We start from the raw sequence: 16,691 nt of genomic DNA, 5'->3' as shown, positions 1-16,691 counted from the left end.
ATTTTAAGCGTCTAGTTTCAAACAACACCCCTAGCCTGAAATATGTTGCCTGCACCAAAGAGGTTATAGGTAGGTTAAGGATGCTTTGAAGACAGAGTTCATTGATTCCACAAGATTTGTTGTCATGTGTCCCCAACGTTGACCGTTGTCGTATGCCCTAGTCCACTTCTCCAATGGAATACTATCGATCCACCGTACTGCATCTTTGTTTGACAATCTTATTTCTTAGTGGTAGTGCTTGAAAGAAGGTTCTGATAATGCGTAACCTGCATTGATAACCTTCTTCAACATGTATTTTGGAAGTTGTTTGTAAGACTTCTCACAATTGTCAAACACTTTTTCAACAGTCTTTGTCCTAGCTATCCATGCCTTCCTATATGATGGAGTGTACTCGTACTCTGCCCTAATATGCAAGATTATTGTACTCACCTTTAACGACGGATTATCACCAATGACAGACAATATTTCATCGCATATTAGCTGAGAGCTTAATTTACGATGATCCTGCATTGGGTTTGTCAGCATGCATGTGTGATCTGGACCCGTTGATCCAATCTCCCAAGACTCGCCCCTCTTCTGCTACGAAGCTGACAACCGAAAAAGGCAGTGCTCATTCGGATAATGAATTTTATACCTCAATGCGTTAGTTCTGTCAACTCTAAAGTCACCTGATAGTTGCATGTGGAATTTCTTAATGGCTTTTACACATTCCTCTTTTGTGCGAAATGTGTCTCCTTGTTTCAAAGATCCTTGCATTTGCACATAAGGATTGTACCATATATCTGATGAAGGTTCATCGGAACCCAAATTCAACGTTGTCATGTGTTAGGGTGGACAGTATACATGACTTGCTGGTATTGGCTCCTTTTCCTCATCAGCGTTCACCATTGAATCAACCATGATCTCAGCTTCTTCTTCTTCGTCATCTGGAACATTCACCTCAGGTTGTTCGTCATCAGTCTCACAAAACACTTGTGACTGATCAATGAACTAAGACACTTGTTGTTGATGTGGTAATATATACAACTCTATATCGTTGTAACCGGATTGTTTATGACTGACAAATATATGTTGAACATCGTCATCATCTCGAATCTTCTTCTGATAAAACTTCACCTGGTTTTCTGCAAACCAAACCAGATTTTTATAGATGATTTGACCCACATTACTGCACTGCAATTTCTTTTCTATTCTTTGTTTCAGATGTGAAAAATTTGATTGTCGATTTATTGTAAACCGAGTTACCTCTGTGTTTCGAAAACAAAAACCGAACAACTGATGATCAAATATTTCATCTTCGATATGGGCACTGATCATGTAATGTTGTATGGAAGACATTTTTTAAAAATCTAACTTTCTTTTCTTTACTGAAATTGAATGCATTGCTAAGTTGTTCATCTGCACAACCTAAATAGCGTAAACATTGAACCCATTGATCACTTGGTTCGTTTGTACAGACTTGACCATGCATGCAGTGAAAAGAATCCACATGCAGTGACAAGAATGACAAGAACACACATGCGCCCAGGGAATCTCTGAGCCCTAATATTCCTAATAGACGCCCATTCCCTAGGCGCCATAAAGCAACATGGGCGCCAAAAGGAATGGCGTCCCTTCAATCCAATCACTTATTTTTTTACATTATTATTATTTATTTAATAAATAAACAAAATTAAAAATTAAAAAAATTAAAAAAAATAATACAAGGGGTGTATGCGCCAGATGAATTGGCACATACACCACATGAAACACTAAGGTGCCAGGGGCATTGGCGCCTCCTCATGAGGGCCAATGCATGCGCCAATAGCATCGGCGCCTCCTCACGAGGAGTCCAATGCATGCGCCAGTGCTATTGGCGTCTTCTTTGATTGCCTAGGGGATGCGTCAATTCATCTGGCGCATCCTCTTCTAAAAATGATTATTTTGATATTTTTTAATTATTTATTATTTTCGATTTTTAAAAAAAAAATAGTTATTTTAAAAAAAATTCAAAGTTTGTTTGTCCTCACTTATACTTATAGGCTACATGTTCTTATTTTATTTAAGTTATTAAAGAAGTGCTTATAAAGGTTATGGAACCATTCAAGAATACCTCACTCATCCAATAAAATAAATGTTAGCAACCATGTAATCTTTCACTTAAACCCATTAAAATATTTTCTTAATCGCATAGAGACAAACACATATTTCCCCCTTATATTTTACATGCAAATACCATAGCTGGCAATGTTTGTACTTTGCCTAGACATTCAATATCTTAAGTTTTATCTTTATAACCATTCAACCTTCCACTCACCTTCCATATGTCAAAAACCCATTTTACTTCCCTCTTTCTTTATTCATCTCTTCAAACACCAAAACTTCATTATATATAAATGCCATTTTCATAACTCTTCTACACAAACAAACCCCACAATCACTTACTACTTTAAACATGGGTTCTTCTTCTATGACAATCTCCCCAAGAAAGCTTCATTCAGATTTATACTCTTTTTCACACCAACAAGATTCTAGCACTCCACTAGTGATAAACGTTCTTGCTTCATTAATTGAGAGAAACATGGCAAGAACAAAGAGAATAGTGAAAAATTGTTCCAAGTCTTTGTCTAAGGCAATTAGTACAAACATCTTTGATTGTAGAGAGATCCCAGATTTGTCAATCCAATCTTATTTAGAGAGAATTTTTAGGTATACTAAAGCAGGATCTTCTGTTTATGTTGTGGCTTATGTTTATATTGATAGGTTTTGTCAGATCAATCCTGGATTTAGAATCAATGCTAGAAATGTTCATAGGCTTCTCATTACAACTATCATGGTGGCTTCCAAATATGTTGAAGACTTGTGAGTTTTCCTCTCCTTTTTTTTTCCTTTCAATATTTATTTATTTTTTATCTTTAGTATACATCAAATTACATGAATTCAGTTGTTGGTTTTTTTTTGTTTTATTTTTATATTTTTTTTATATATTTAATTATGATTTATACATATCAACAATTTGATAAATTAATATAAATAAATATTGCTGTTAAGATATTGAATTAAAAAATAAATAAACAAATTTAACTCAACTGAAATATACCAATTAAATATGTCTATGACCAAAGTTGACAGCTCATGAATAAATAAAAGTTTGTTAGTTGAAAGCTAGTTGGTTATGTCAATCTTAGTCATTGATACTACTTGCTAACAACTTAAGAAAGGGACCACTTATTTAAGAAAATCAAGAGCACATGTTACAATTGAGAAAAATATTTTTCATTTTCTGATTTTACTTTGATGTGTAAAATTTTATATATTTTTTACATTTGTACATGAAATAAAATGTTACTTTATTTTTTTATGTTACAAATTAATTAAGTATGAAACAACATGTTAAACTACTACGGTGGATAGTTGTGTAAAATCAGCGTCAATTCGAATATGTGATATCATATTTATTTATTCGAATATGTGATATCATATTTATTTATTTTTTAGATGATGAAATTCCGGACATTAAAGTTTTGCAATTAAAATTGGAATCAGAGATGAGGTGCTAATATAGACAATTTTTTTTATTTGTTAACAGGAACTATAGAAATTCATACTTTGGAAGAGTTGGTGGATTAACAACTATTGAGCTAAACAAATTGGAGGTTGAATTTCTATTCATGATGGGTTTCAAATTACATGTAAATGTGAGTGTTTTTGAGAGTTATTGTTGTCATTTAGAGAGGGAAGTTGGAATTGGGGGAGGGTACCATATTGAGAAGACACTGAGGTGCGCAGAAGAAATTAAAGCAAGACATAGAAAAGAAATTAGGGGTTACACACAGATTCCTCGTGTCATGTTGTAATTTAACTAATGATTATTAAACTTGTTTTACTATGTTGTTGGACATTCAACTTAGACACATTTCTAGGAGGTTATTTCAATCTTAGATTGTCTATATTGTGAGAGACTTACTTGGTGTATATTTTTGAATATGTAAAAGTTTGCAAGTAAAAAAGAGGTACAATGATTTATCATGATTCTAAAAATTTCACTTTATATCCAAACATGCACTTCTCTTGCCGTGTCCAACTTCTTTGTACTTTTGTTAGGGTTTCTTATCCCTCCTCCAATTTGTTATGTTTCGGTACTTTGAATATATTTTCTACAAAGATTTTGTGTGTATTTTTTTTTTATATATATTCAATAAACTTTAATTTTTTTAAAGCTCAACTCGTACATGGTTAAATTTGTGAGATATTGGATTGAACTCTAATATGGTCGATTGATAGTCTCTTGGTTGAACAATCCGACAGAATCATTAGCATGTCGTAAAAGTCTGTTCACATGCTATAGTCGAAGTATGTTAGGATTGTTAGCATGTCGAATTAGGCTTGTTTGTTATGCCCAATCGTTTAAGTTAGCTTGTTCGCTAAGTTAACTTGTATAATTGACTTGTGTGTAAAAGCCCATTATTTCTCTTATAAATAACATACTAGTCTCTTATCATTGTATAACGCAAATCCTAATTAGGGTGGGAAAGATTATTTTCTATTATGTAACACTTGTAATCTTGTTTCAAAGAGAAAATAAATAATAGAAGTTTATAAACCAATTTCATTGTGTTCTTCTAGCTTTCCTCTTTTCTACTCTTGTAGGTCTCTTGCCGATCAAGAAACCAATTATACTTTGTTATTCCGGTATCATTTTTCACAATAAATTGGTGCGGTGAGCGTGGAGAAGATGCCGTCAACAAAGTATGAGGTTGAAAAGTTCACCGGAGTGAACAATTTTGGTCTATAGCGCTTGAAGATGAAAGCCTTACTGGTTCAACAGGGTTGTTTAGAAGTGTTGAAGGGAGCCGAAGCCTTGAACATTGTGTTAACGGACAAAGAAAAATGACTATGATAGAGAAATCCCACAACACCATCTTATTGAGCCTTGGAGATAAGGTTCTTCGATAGGGTTCGAAGGAGACAACGACGTCGGGGTTATGGGTGAAACTCGAAAGTTTGTACATGACCAAATCGTTGGTCAATCGCCTCTATCTGAAGCAAGCTCTGAATTCATTCAAGATGAGTGAAGACAAAGTTCTTTCTGAGCAGTTCGATATGTTCAACAAGCTGATTCTGGATCTTGAAAATATTGATGTCAAGATCGAGGATGGAGATCAAGCATTATCGTTGTTGTGTGATTTTCCCAGATCACATGCTCACTTCAAAGAAACTCTCTTATACGGAAGATAGTCTCTGACCTTTGAAGAAGTTCAATTAACCTTGTATTCTAAGAATTTAAACGAACGAAAGGAGCACAAGACATATTTAACTTGTGAAGTCTTGTCGGTTAAGGCGAAATTCACAAGGAGAGATGGCAAGTTCGACAAGAAGAAGGGTAAAAGTCAGCAGAGGTTTTATAGTGGTGATGCATCTGGTATTCGATGTTATCACTATAAGAAGGAGGGTCATACAAGAAAAATGTGCCCTGTATGCCTGAAAGATCATGTAGGTTAGGATAATGACAACACAACCATTGTTCAAGATGATTTTGAATCATCTGATGTTCTTGTGGTTTCAAGCGGCGACTAAAGTAAAGAGTGAATTATGGATTCAGGTTGCACTTGCCAAATGACTCCAAACAAAGACTTGTTCGAGGAACTATGTGATCAAGATGATGAATATGTATTGCATGGAAACAATAAAGCTTGCAAGATTGCAGGTGTTGGATATGTGAGATTCAAGCTTCATGATGAGTCAATAAGGTTATTGACCGAAGTTAGGTATGTACCTGATTTGAAGAGAAATTTGATTTCTCTTGGTGAATTCGACGATAAAGGATATGTTTTCTAAGGAGAGAAAAGTATTCTAAAAGCCATTAAGAGATCAAAAGAAGTCTTAAGAGGCGTGAAGAAACAAGGCTTATATACCATTGAGGCTAAATTTGTCAGTGGTTTTGCAGATGTACATCCACAAAACCTTTATCGATGACATAAATTTGGCACATGAGTTTGGGCCATGTTAGTGAAAGGGGTCTGGTCGAATTAGGGAAATAAAATATACTTGGTGGAGACAAAGTCGAAAAGCTGAAGTTTTGTGAACCCTGTGTACTTGAAAAATCTTACAAAGTGAAGTTCAATAAAGGAAAACAAAGAACACATGAATCCCTTTATTACATCCATGCTGATCTTTGGGGGTATGTAATGTGTCCATCACATTCAGGAGTAAGGTATTTTCTATCCATAGTTGATGATTATTCCAGAACGTTATGGGTGTTCATCCAGAAGACTAAGGATGAAACTTTTGAGAGCTTCAAAAGTTGGAAGACTCTGGTCAAAAATCAGACTAGCATAAAGGTCAAGAGATAGTAGTAGATGAGGGATTACCTACACTACCTTTCCCAAGTATTTCTCCCTTGTTGTTGTCTCCATAAGTAATGTAACCCTTCTTCTTTGGCACAAAGTCAATGAATAAAGATATGTCACCCGTCATATCTCTTGAGCACCCACTATCAAGAAACCACATCTTCTTCGTAGAGTCATGAAATTCAACCTGTAGAATCAAACAAGGGAAATAGGTACCCAATTTTCATTAGGTCCTTGAGAGTGAGTGAAATAAAGTTTGTATTTGGACAACCATTGAAAAGCTTCTTTAGGAACACAAAGTTTCCTAAACTTGCATTTTTCAATAGTATGAACTTTCTTGCAATAATAGTGACAAGATAAGTTATGATGAGATTTACTTTTTCTTTTTGAGTCCTTTTTACCATATTTATTCTCTTTATATGAATGGTTCAAAGACCTTTCACACTTTGATGGATCAATAGCAAATGCAATCTTTGGTTATAATGCTTTGTCCAATTTGACTTGAAGAATATTTATCTCGTTTTGCCAATTGTGAGAAGATCCACAACCAATTCTTGAAGGTTTTTCATCCTCATTCTTGTCATTTTGAATATCTATCATAGATCACTTAAGAGCTTCCATCTTCTTTTTAGATTCTAAAAATTTAGCTTCTAAATGTAAAAAGATTCTTTCATGTGAAGCTAACTTCTTAAAAGCATCTAAGGCTTCTCTATGAAGATTTTCAAAAGCTTTTTATAATTGAGAATACCATAATTCAATAATAAATTCAAGCTTCGAAAGAGTTATATTTTTCTTCTTCTTTCTATTTTCCATGAGCCAAATCCAGACCAATTTAACACTTGAAGTTGAGCTTTCATCACATGAGGAGCTACTTGCGCTCTCCCAAGCAACATATGCCATTTCTTAATCATAAGGCATTCCGGTCTATAATGATCTACTTCTCTATAATTGTAGCATGAATTTATAAGTTTACCTTTCTTATTCTCATCTTCCTTTGAGGATTTAGATAACCTTCTAAACTTGGTTAGGTTCATGTCAGAGTGTTTGACTCCATTTTTTTTATATACCTTTGGTACCTTTTGACAAACAATCACATGTCTTCATCATAAGAGTTAATTAATAAAAAAAATTATATTTTCTAATTATTTAATTAATATAATATTTCAAATCCTTCTATCACCCCACCAACGCTTTAACGTACAACTCTATACACATTTTTAATTAAAAGCATATTATATACTAATTAATTAAATTAAAAATATATAAATAATTTGATTAAATTAATTAATCAAATTTTGGGGTATTATAAGAAAACTCATTGTCTCCACTTCTATTTCTATTAGTAACGAAATGTTTTAATCTAATGATGCTGAAAAGTGTCCAAATGAATTTTTTTTATGGATACCATGTCGGGAATGAAGAGGTGAGTATTTCGCATATTCAATATGTTGATGATACACTCGTAGTGGGGAAGAGAAGTTGGAAGAATATTTAAGAGATTAAGGCAACACTTCAACTATTTGAATTAGTGTCCGGTCTTATAGTACATTTTCATAAAAGCTTAGTAATATGACTAAACATCCAACCGTCTTAGTTGGAGGACAAGGTTGCTAAATTGAAGAATGGGAGAAGCACCATTCAAATACTCGGGGCTTTCAGGAGGTAATCATCGAAGAGTAGGTGTATGGAAATAAATGGTTGATACAATAAGGAGAAGATTGGGTTCAATGAAAAAAGGTGTGTCGAGATAAGGAAGAAGGAGGTTTGGGTTTTAAAAACTTAAAAGCCTCTAATTTAGCTTTATTATGCAAGTGGAAATGGAGGATCCTTAATGAAAAGAACAAACTATGGATTAGAATTCTAGAATATAAGTATGGGGGCAGAGGTAATGAAGCATTCAGGATTGATAAGTTTAGTTCGTTGTGGTTGATACATTCAATCAATTGACCAAGGGTTGGGTAGTTTTAAATCATTTTGGTTGGAGGAGAAGCTGTCCAAAGAGATAAGAGACGAAAGTTTTGGGTAAATCAGTAGTCTGGTGGAAGAAGCTTGAAGGACTTTAGGTAATAGTGAAGACAAGGCTTGTGCAATTGTTTGGAGTAAATTGTACCTCTAAAAGTCCTTGTATTTGTATGGAGGCTTATTCAAAATAAAATTCAGACTAGGGATAATTTAATCAAAATATGCATCTTGGAATAATCTCAAAACTCATGTCTATTTGGCGGGGGAAGGAAGAAAATGTTGCGCACATTTTTTTCTAATGTCCGATAGTGTTGTTGACATGGAGCGAGATCCTAAGATGGATAAATTTATCTGCTGTTTTTCACAATGTTGTTTTGTAGAATTTATATCACCTCAGAGGTTTAATCAGCGGCAGAAAGAACACTGTCGAGAGTTTCAACATCATTTGGTTCGCATGTGTTTGGGCTATGAGGAGGAGGTAAAATGAGAAAATTTTCAGAGATACTAGAGGAGAAAATCGCACATTCATTGAAGAGATCCAACTATTATCTTAGAAATGGTCCAAGAGTAAGGTAGTCGGTCTCAACTATGACCTATATCATTGGATTCCAAATCCAAAGGAGTACTTGGGATGTACAAGATGAATGATTGAAGGAGTCTAACTGATCTTTGTAATGGTGGCAGGGGGTTGTTTGCAATTCAGTAACAAATTCTGACCTTGATGTTGTGACATAAGTTATTAGAATAGAAGGGAATTTGCTTATCCCTCTCCATTCTCATGTTGTAGTATTCTGAAATTGTATTCTGTCTAGGCTAGGAGTTTGCTTTTACATTTTGTACTGTAGGCATTACTTATGCCTTTATTTATTAAAGTTCTTCTTTGACCTTTTAAAAAATTACCGATAAAATGTAACAAATTTATATTCATAACAAATTGAAATATTAACTTAAAACTAAACATCCTCCAAATCCCAGTGTCTGAGATCAACAATGCTGCTGAAAAAGTATTATCCGAAACAATTTCCTTCATCATATCAAGTCAATCAAATACCAAGTTAAACTCTATAATACAACTCCTAGTAAAATGTCCAAATAAAAAAAATCCACTTGAATGTCCAAAAATAAAATTTGGCTTGTTGATATATAACTTATATATTGCTTCAAACTACCAGTTTGGAAAGGGATCCTCTCAAGGGTGCATCAATTTAAATACAATAGTTCTCTTTAATTGTCCAACAAAATTGAAATTAACATTAAGTGATCAAATAAAAAAAAAGGTAATGACTTAAATGAATGGTAAAGAGTAAAAATCAAAGAGGTAAAACAAGGTATTAACAAGACTTTTAAGAAATCACTCACTGTCCTCAATTTTGACAATGATTCAAATCATGGTGAAAAACTCGTCTTAGATCTTTTAAATGACAAAAGTATTCCCCAATAAATGTGTTTAACGGAATGGATTCCCGGCCCAGAGTGGTTCCTGTCCCGCTATCCTTTTCCCTTATAAAAAAACAAACTTATCCCTTAAATTTAAAATATTGTATGGGTAATTTAAGGCTTTTCAATCAAATTAAGACTTGTTGATATTGATTAAGAATTTCGATTAAAATCAAACAACTTTAAAATACAACTACACAAATTTACAATAGGGTATGCAACTACAAAACTTAATTTGATACACCGATAGCAAGATTCAACAAAGAGATTCAAACCAACAGTTTAAGCTTTTATGCTTTCATTTGATGATATAAAAATCAAGTGAAAAAACTATAAAATAGGACACGAGTAAAATAATAAAAACTTCTAATAACTAAATCAAAATATCCTAAAATTCCACCAAATCACAACACAACATGGTTCAACCTGGTAACGTTAACTGTAGAAGAACAAATCAAGTATGCAAAAAATTTAACGAAAAATGAACAAAACAAAATGAAAATGGAAAATAAGAAAAATGGAGAATAAATTAAAATTCAGCTAAGTTTCTTAGGTTACAAAAATTGACAAACAATAAGAAAGAAGAAATGCAATCGAATTCAAAATTGAAGAAATGGTACGAATTTGATTAAAACAAAAAACAATAGGATAATTTATGATTTAATATTCTTCGTTCATTGAAAGGGAGAGATTATTTGAGATAATGGAATTTGGAGATTCGACAAATTTGCAAATTTAGGGGATTATTTAAGAGACCAAAAATTGTGGTTTAGAAAGAAAATGAGATTTAGGAGGATTATTCGACTCATTGAATGCGAGATAGCGAAAATGGAACGTGCATTTAGCTTCCTTTAAATGTTATGACTGTTGCGCAGGATCATTCATGGGTTCACAGATTTTCATTATTCGACTTCATTAAGAGTTTTTCTGCAATCTGTATTTCTACTCTTTTATGCTCTTTCTACCATCTATATTAAAAAAATCTATAGTAACAAATACTAACATTGCATACACAACATAAAACCATTTGTAGATGATAACACATGGCTTTCATATTGTTGATAAAACGAAAACACCACTACAAAAATCATATACTACCTCTAATATAAAGTAATTTCACTTTAGTATATAACCAATCTATCGTTTTTGCTAAATTGAAAGGTGAAGGAATATTTATTGTAGGGAAACTGAAATGCGAATGAATATTTATTGTAGAGAAACTGAAAGGTGGAACTTCTAGGCTTGAATGTCACCTACAAGAATTATAAGGAAACAATATCAAATGTCATTTTAATAAAGTAGAGAAGAAAATAAATTTATGAACAGTGAGAGGGCCAAAAGTAAATAAGAATCACTTTTTTTATAAACTCATTAATATAGTCTAACAACGCAGTCATAAGCTCCACAATAGCAATACTTCTTCTTCACAACTCCATTATCAACCACTTGATTTAACTTGTAATTGTAATTGTAAGCCAACTCTGTCTTTTGCAGAATGTCTTCGGTTGTAAATAGCATGATGTGTGGAATCCTAACATCATCATGATCAAAAAGAATATTTTAACAATTTTTTTTTGGAGAACAACTATGGTTGATAAATCTCGCCACATTACCATACTTACCAGCATCAATGGTAAACACGCCATCCTTGTGATTTGTATTACCAATGTTAAATAAACACTCTTTGTTGTCAATCATTTTTACAGCTTGCTTATCTTCAATTATCTCACATAAATACTCACATATAAAACTTCCTGAAGGAATTTTCTTTTCTGATCGCACACCCCACCCTTTTTCCTTAGTCTTGAAAATCTCAAGAGGAAATTTAATTTTATTTTGAGAAACTCTATTACAACATTTTGAATAACACTTACAATAAAAACCACACTCATAAAATGTATTCTTTTTTGTTGCCTCAATAGTTCCATTCATGTTAAATGGAAATTTTCGTCCATTCTTCACAGCACATGAATATTTATCTGAGTCTAAAAATTTACCAACACATTCACACCCAACATTGCCTTTAAGAGGATTAAACCTTTTAGACTTATACCTTTCATGATTTACCATGCGAGTAATATATTGAAAATTCAGAACACTTTCGAAATCCATACAATCAACCCTAAATATAGGAAAATATTCTTTTCCTTCAGAAATATTTTTAACAAATTTCAAACACTTTTCTCTTTTAACAATTTGTTTATACTGCCTCAATTCATTGCAAGAAATCTTTTTATGATCAGGTGATTTAACCAAAAGAAACTTGTAACCTGATTTTCCAATTTCTGGATGAACCCTACCAACCTTGTAAAGACCATAATAACAATATTTTTCATCACCATTAACATTAGCATTACCATTCTTGGAATTTAAATTAATTATAACTCTACCAGAATTCTTAGCATAATAATTGTTCATCAATGCAAGATTTTCTTTAAGTTGATTATGACTATTAATAACATTACCTTCTTCTTCTGTAGAAATCACCACTTCTGCATCATCCAATTCATCATTATATAATCGACATGAAACAAAGCTAGTTGCAATCAACTCCTCATTGTGTCTCACATGATCAATTCCATTGAAGATATTACAATGGAGAATAACAATATTGAGAACTTCAAAATACTGAAACACATCACCGACTACTATTCTAGGGACATCTCTGTTAGCTGGTAAATTTTGACCTAAACAACATGAAGATAGGTCGACCAATGGGAGGTCGGAAGCAGAATCGGCGAAGGGAAAAACAAGAGAGTTGGGTCGACGAAGTAGGTGAGTCTGTCGAAGTCAAAGGTCAGCTTACCATGGGGGGAAGTGATCGTGAGAAGCAGAGAGTGGGAAGTTACCAGCAACATAGGTGACAGGCTTCGACACATGGCACATCATGAATGAGCCATTACCTCCTAGAAGTTATTTCTTAATACTATTTAAGTAGATATAATTTTCATTTAAAGGGGGGAATTTTTAACATTGCAATTAAAATACACTTGAAGTATCAAGCGTTTGAGAGAAAAAAGTTAAGTTCCTACAAAAATGTCTTCTTCTTCCACCTTTATTTTCAAGTTATTTTACTTATCAAGTTATTGTCATTTACTTTGTTCATTTAAATTTGTATATTGTCTTTTACCGTTCCTCACTTTTACTGCATTTCTATTTTGTAAGCACTTCAATTATTTTTCTAGTGTTCCAAACACTTTACCAACTAAACCACCATATACTTAACACACAACAGTCTAGGACTTTGTAGTCGGTCCTACAAGTAAATCTCGATAGGAAAGTTAGAGATTGTTACATAAACAAATTGGCACACCTGGTTGGATACGTTGTATTCAGTATATGTAACTACGTAGTGGCAAGATAGTTTCACAATGACTACACGAAGAAACATCTTCGGGGGGAGACACAGTCGCGTCACAAACAACAAATGTTGGTTCCAGCGCTATACTTGCAATTTCGACTGCGTATAGTGGGCCAATTCTAACACCGTGTCAGCCTCAAACACCGACATCGATGACGATGGAAACTTCTGGGCAATATATGTCCAGTTTTATAGTCCCCATGCACAAAACGTTAGGGATGTCAACTGAGTTTATGGCAAGTATGCATAATATCGATTCAACATTTGGCGAAACATCATCGCCATTCCCACGCTACCAGGGGTTAGGACCATTGGAGAACCAATTTGGTCGACCCCCGGGTTTTGGATTGTCATCTTAGTCAGTCCCAAGTTTCAGATCAAGTTCTGTCACAATCATGAAACAGCAGATGAATGAAAGTAATCATGAGATAGTCCACATGCTAACTCAACAAATGGATACCATATTGAGACCTTTAATCCAGGATTCGACCCAGAGTTACCAACAAGTAGCAACTCAAATGACCCGAATAAGGGATTTCCTAGGGGTTCCTAGAGCGCAAGTTCTTCGGAATCCCTCACCTCTGTCTCGATCGAAAACCCTGGTCCGACAAGAGGAGATGGCAGACGAAACAGTCAAACAAGAATACCAGGGACTCGAACAAATCCCTAGGGTGGTTTGAAGGCCTCCCGTTGTTTTAGTAAATAGGAACCAGGATCCTGACCATGTGGTCAAGTAGATTCGACAGGAGACAACGACTGGGGAGCAGAACCTAGAGGCTATTGTCAAACGGATCATAGTGCGAAATAGAATAAACCCATACCTACAGAGGTCGACATACTCTTCTCCTTTACCAGATTTTGTTTTACAAACAGAATTGCATAAGGGGTGGAAATTCCCAAAATTCACCAAGTTTGCCGGAGATACCGAAGAATCTACCGTCAAACATGTTGCCATGTATCAAACCGAAGCTGGAGACATTGTGAATAATGAGGATATGAAGTTGAAATACTTTCCAAGTTCTCTTACAAAGAATGTGTTCACTTGGTTTACGACGTTGCCTCCACAGTCAGTCCAAACATGGACGCAATTAGAGAGATTGTTCCATGAACATTTTTACATGAGACAATAAAAAATAAGTCTGAAAGACCGCTGAGTCAATTGACCAGTACCTAAACAGGTTTAAACTATTGAAGGTTAGATTCTTTACTCAAGTCCCTGAGCACGAGTTAGTCAAGATAGTTGCAGGCGGTTTAGATTATTCTATCAGAAAGAAATTGGATACTCAGTATCTGAGGGATATGGCACAATTAGCTGACAGAGTTTGACACATTGAACGCCTGAAAGATAAAAAGACTAAAACTGGTTGATACCATAAGAAAGAGAAAGTGCCATATATCGCAGTCAAGGAATATTCTTTTGAGGATGAAGAGTTTGTCGACAAAAGTGAGGTAAACATGGCTGAACTCAAGCCTAGACCTCCTTACACGTGTAAGGTTTTAAAACCATTGAATGGGAAAAATCACATCGAAGCAGAAAAAACAGATAAATATGTTGCAAAGACTTATAGGTTTTATGTATCTAAGTGTGATGAGATATTTGATTTATTGGTTAAAGATGGTCAAATCATTGTTCCTCAGGGTTTAAAGGACCCCCCTCTAGAACAGAAAAAGAAAAGGGGATTCTTTAAGTTTCATAACTTTCTTGGTCATAAAACTTATCAATGTATTATTTTTAGGGACTTGCTGCATAAGGCATTGAAAGAAGGAAGGCTTCAATTTGGCGAAAGGCCAAAGATGCAGGTGGACTCTGATCCTATGAAGGTTGAAGAGGCCTTGTATTCTAAACCTCTTGAATGCATGATGGTGGAAACTACTTATGGTCTTATAGATTCTCTGGATGCTTTGTCTCTAGTTGAATCTTTTGAAGTACTAATGGTTGAAACCACTGATGGTTTTGACAAGAGATATGAAGATGAACTTGAATCAGCTTATCCCCAAGTAGGAGAAAACCTAATAAATTTCCAAGAGAAATGTAAAGTAAGTGGGTCAAACGCGATGCTACGTTCGAGGTGTAGTGATGTGTTTGACGAGAAAGTTGTTGAAAGATTGGAAGCTGACAAAGAGAAGGCATCGGAAGAGGAGAAGCTTGTCATCCCCATATTCGTGTTTGACAAACATGGAGCACCACGTCGAAATGAAGAATACAGGAGGCCGTTCTAGCAGCCTCAACCAAAGACTTTCCTTCCGCCATCAAATATCCCAAGGAGAAGTGGGTGGAATCGGTGAAATAGAAAAAGGAAAGAATGTGGCTAATCAAACAATGGCCATGACTGTTGAGCCTATAGGGAAGAAAGGGATGTTATCTTCCCAAATTATGCAATGTTCGCCTCTGGTAGAGAAAGAGAAAGAGCCATAAGACGCGTTTAAAATGAAGGAGGAGGAGCCTTAATACTCCCCTCAGTCGGATGAAGGGGAACCAAAATACTCTCCCCAGTCTGATGAAGAGTTATACGAGGACATGTAAGACAATACTAATGATGATACCTATGGTGACGATTTCACCGTTAACTGCGCCATTGTATCAACATCGCTTGTAGAGTATGATATGGTATCAGAAGTCTCCTAAACAAAGGAAGACTTTATTCCAGACGAAAGTGTTGGAGGAAACCCACTGTGCTATTACGTTATGAATAGTGGCGTGGTCGAGGAGCAAAAGGCCATGTTCGAAAGACCCAACCCAGGGATGATGTACCATCTGAAGCCTTTATTCATAAGGGAAAAGGTCGATGGGATAGAAATGAATAAGGTATTTATAGACGGGGGTACGTCCGTCAACTTAATGCCTTATACCTTATTAAATAAAATGGGGAAATGCGACGATGATCTTCGACAACACAATATGGTTTTATCCAACTACGAAGGAAAAACCAATAATATACTTGGTGTTATCCAGGTCGATTTAGGCGTTGGCAAGACCACACACTCGACGCTTTTTATGGTCATAAATTCCAGAGCAAATTTTAACCTACTCCTTGGATGAGAGTGAATTCACAGAATAGGCACAATACCTTCAACTGTACATCAAAGGCTCATATCTGGCGAAAGGACGGCATCACAAAAAACATCCAAGCTGACCAAAGTTATTACAGGGTTGATGAGGCCAAGGGCTTGAAGAAATCTTTCGACCAACATATGGGATGCTGAAGAGGAAATGGAGATAGAAATGGTATTTCTACCCATGGGTGGCCCGCAGTCGATGGAGATGACTGCTGAGTCAAAATGTTTGGCTCGAATTTGGCTTATTTGGCTAAAAACAAAAGAAAGTTGGACCTAGAAGGGGAAAGACTTTAGAACTTGGATCTCAAAGCCAAAGAGGGAGAAGATGGTCGACAAGACCAAACAACAACTTCGGAAAGCCGGAGACTTGATTGCATCTATGACAATGAGCCTTTGGGGTTTGAGAAAAAACCATTGAATGAGTTACAGAAAATGCAAGCACAGGACCCACTTGAAGAAATTGACCTAGGAGATGGAGTCACAAAAAGACCAACGTACATAAGTACTAAAGTTGGGTCAAATACGAAGGTTAAAATGACCGAAGT

General features: G+C 34.9%; 2 protein-coding genes across 2 annotated transcripts; one reads left to right on the top strand and one right to left on the bottom strand.

Moving 5' to 3' along the window:
• Positions 1-2,100: 2,100 nt before the first annotated feature.
• On the top strand, positions 2,101-4,011 carry LOC127127914 (cyclin-U2-2). The gene is made up of 2 exons (XM_051057188.1): positions 2,101-2,841; positions 3,569-4,011. Exons 1-2 carry the CDS (start codon positions 2,435-2,437, stop codon positions 3,834-3,836), a joined length of 675 nt encoding a protein of 224 aa, XP_050913145.1. The 5' UTR covers positions 2,101-2,434; the 3' UTR covers positions 3,837-4,011.
• A 7,088-nt stretch (positions 4,012-11,099) lies between these two features.
• On the bottom strand, positions 11,100-14,044 carry LOC127131419 (histone-lysine N-methyltransferase, H3 lysine-9 specific SUVH5-like). Its single transcript, XM_051060343.1, has 3 exons — positions 13,915-14,044; positions 11,347-12,415; positions 11,100-11,259 (listed from the first exon to the last, which is right to left on the bottom strand). The coding sequence occupies exons 1-3, from the start codon at positions 14,042-14,044 to the stop codon at positions 11,100-11,102; spliced, it is 1,359 nt and encodes a 452-aa protein (XP_050916300.1).
• Positions 14,045-16,691: the final 2,647 nt, after the last annotated feature.

The sequence above is a fragment of the Lathyrus oleraceus genome, chromosome 3 (assembly GCF_024323335.1).
Source record: "Lathyrus oleraceus cultivar Zhongwan6 chromosome 3, CAAS_Psat_ZW6_1.0, whole genome shotgun sequence".
Classification (NCBI taxonomy): Eukaryota; Viridiplantae; Streptophyta; class Magnoliopsida; order Fabales; family Fabaceae; genus Lathyrus; species Lathyrus oleraceus.
The sequence above is the reverse complement of the archived record's forward strand: the minus strand, read 5'-3'. Positions and strand labels throughout refer to the sequence as shown.

Coding starts and splice junctions, on each gene's coding strand:
- LOC127127914 (XM_051057188.1), top strand. CDS start 2,435: ATGGGTTCTTCTTCTATGACAATCTCCCCAAGAAAGCTTCATTCAGAT. Junction 2,842..3,568: donor TCCAAATATGTTGAAGACTT/GTGAGTTTTCCT, acceptor ATTTGTTAACAG/GAACTATAGAAATTCATACT.
- LOC127131419 (XM_051060343.1), bottom strand. CDS start 14,044: ATGGCAACATGTTTGACGGTAGATTCTTCGGTATCTCCGGCAAACTTG. Junction 12,416..13,914: donor AGAAGAGTATGTCGACCTCT/GTAGGTATGGGT, acceptor CATGTTGTTTAG/GTCAAAATTTACCAGCTAAC. Junction 11,260..11,346: donor TTTACCATTGATGCTGGTAA/GTATGGTAATGT, acceptor TGATGATGTTAG/GATTCCACACATCATGCTAT.